Source organism: Buceros rhinoceros, unplaced genomic scaffold, assembly GCF_000710305.1.
Source record: "Buceros rhinoceros silvestris isolate BGI_N320 unplaced genomic scaffold, ASM71030v1 scaffold2625, whole genome shotgun sequence".
Lineage (NCBI taxonomy): Eukaryota > Metazoa > Chordata > Aves > Bucerotiformes > Bucerotidae > Buceros > Buceros rhinoceros.
This window is the reverse complement of record NW_010413234.1, coordinates 18,628-20,675: the sequence shown is the minus strand read 5'-3', so window position 1 is coordinate 20,675 and position 2,048 is coordinate 18,628. Positions and strand designations below refer to the sequence as shown.

The window sequence follows — 2,048 nt, the reverse complement described above, 5'->3', positions numbered from 1 at the left end:
CTAAAGTTTGTTTCAGTTTTCCAAAAAGCATTTTAGAGGTCTCACGAATTCTTTTCTCCCTTCCCCTATCTCTGGTGGGATAGGGGAAAGTATTACCGTCATCGGACTTTGTTTTTTATCTCGGCCAAACCGGTGACACTTGGATAACTATAAAAAATGGTGCAACACAAAAACCATCAATATAACTAAAAAGTTAACTATTGCTTCTTTATAAAAAGTGATCTTGGAAAAAAAAAAGGAAAAAACAACAAGAAGGACATTTACATTCTAAGAACGAATTGCTCACCCCCTGTTGACCAGTGCCCAAGCAGTGATCCGACCTCCCAGCCAACTTCTCCCACTTTATGCACGAAGCAGGACACTCTGTGTTAGGGAACATCCCTTTGGTTGCTCTGCGACAGCTGCCTTGGCCGTGCTACCCACCAGCTTCTTCTGCTCCTGCTGGCTGGCAGAGCCCAGGAAACTGAAAAATCCTTCACTTATCCTAAGTGCTGCTTAATGACAACAGAAACTCAGGGGATTACCAGCACTGTTCTCATACTAAACCCAAAACACAGCACTGCACCAGCTACCGGGAAGAAAATTAACTATTTGGTCCCAGCCAAAACCAGGACACTTGTATAGTAAGAATAAGAGAAAACTTACTTTCTGATGCTTGGCTCCACGGATATGGGCAGCATAAGCATCTGCCCCTGTACAGGACACATCACAAAGCTCACAGCGCAACTGATTCTGAGTTCCACGAGCAGATGTGCTGCTGTTATTGGTGTTCTGGGAAGCTTTTAATGCTGCTTCTTTCTTTTTGTGTTTCTGGCCTTCTAAGTGTTCTTTATAAGTCTGTTTAAATAAACAATACACACACAATAAGATGTCTTTGTACTGCTCATTCATGTGAAAACAAATAATATAGAACACAGCATAAAACATGTTTTATGTAAGAAATACTTCTTACACTGAACATTTCTTCCATATGACATGCTCTAAGGCATTATTGGGCTACTTCTAAGACAAAGGAATTTTCTTGGTCCTCCACCGGGATTCCACTTTAAGGTAACACAATATGGGCTCTCCTCCTCTAACTTCTCACTTCCTCCTGACCATTGTTATACCATTAAGTACTGATCAACATATATTACCATCGAAAACTTGATATGATCTGAAAACTGCAGTTTCCTGCACTGCATTCAATTATTCTTGAATTTTCCACAAACTACAAGACCACAGTGATCAACCGTAACCAAAGAACTAAAGAAATCAATTCAAAAGAAGATACTGCAAAAATCTGTGCTGAAAATGAGATCCAGAAGTTGATAACTGCTTCTATACCAACACTGGCAATCTGGAGAGCAGACAGGGTGGGAAGTAATGGCAAGTTTACCTAAAGAGTAAGAATGGTTTAGCAAGACACACACATAAATATTCCGCATGAATCGCTATCTACTTTCCCCACACTTCTATGCTCACACTTGTGAACAAGTTTCACACTTGTGAAACTAAACTGGGATACTAGAACACAATGTAGAATAAACTTCCAGGCTTCCCATTCAAAAAACTTATGTAATTCTATGGTTTTAAAAAATGTATTTTCTTAGAAGTTTGTTATGCTAAAAAAACAAATCGAACTCCAAGTTTAGACTATTTTGGAAGTCCAAAGCACAGCTGAAGCTTTTCTGTACAAGCTCACTGGATGTTTCTTATTGTCTTCTCATAGGAACTCTTACTATAATAGAGCACATTTTCATTTAATTATTCCTTTAGCAGAAGTACAGAATAAGGTCTTAAAAAATTTACAAATACCGTTAAAGGTGACACTTCTTTAGCTGAAGAAACTACTACAGTGTATAGCAGAATATTACATAATACAGGTACCTGTGGTCCAGCACAGCTGATCTTACAAACATCACAGTAGTGGATCTGGGGTGGTTTGGGAGGTTGTTTTGGTTTCAGTTGCTTATTTTGGAATGGTGTCTTTTTAGTAAAGGTGGTCCCTGTCCAAGCAGCTGTTGCAGCAGCAGCAGCAGCTGCCGCTGCTGCCCGTTTCTGTTGCT

The 2,048-nt window shown here is 39.6% G+C and overlaps 1 protein-coding gene across 1 annotated transcript in view; it reads right to left on the bottom strand.

Moving 5' to 3' along the window:
- The window catches only part of ZFR (zinc finger RNA binding protein), a 36,719-nt gene that overhangs the window by 23,888 nt on the left and 10,783 nt on the right, over positions 1-2,048 (bottom strand). The window contains exons 7-8 of the mRNA XM_010136640.1: positions 1,870-2,021; positions 646-837 (exon numbers count right to left, since the gene is read on the bottom strand). Coding sequence (XP_010134942.1) covers positions 646-837; positions 1,870-2,021 — 344 coding nt within the window. The remainder of the gene's footprint in view (positions 1-645; positions 838-1,869; positions 2,022-2,048) is intronic.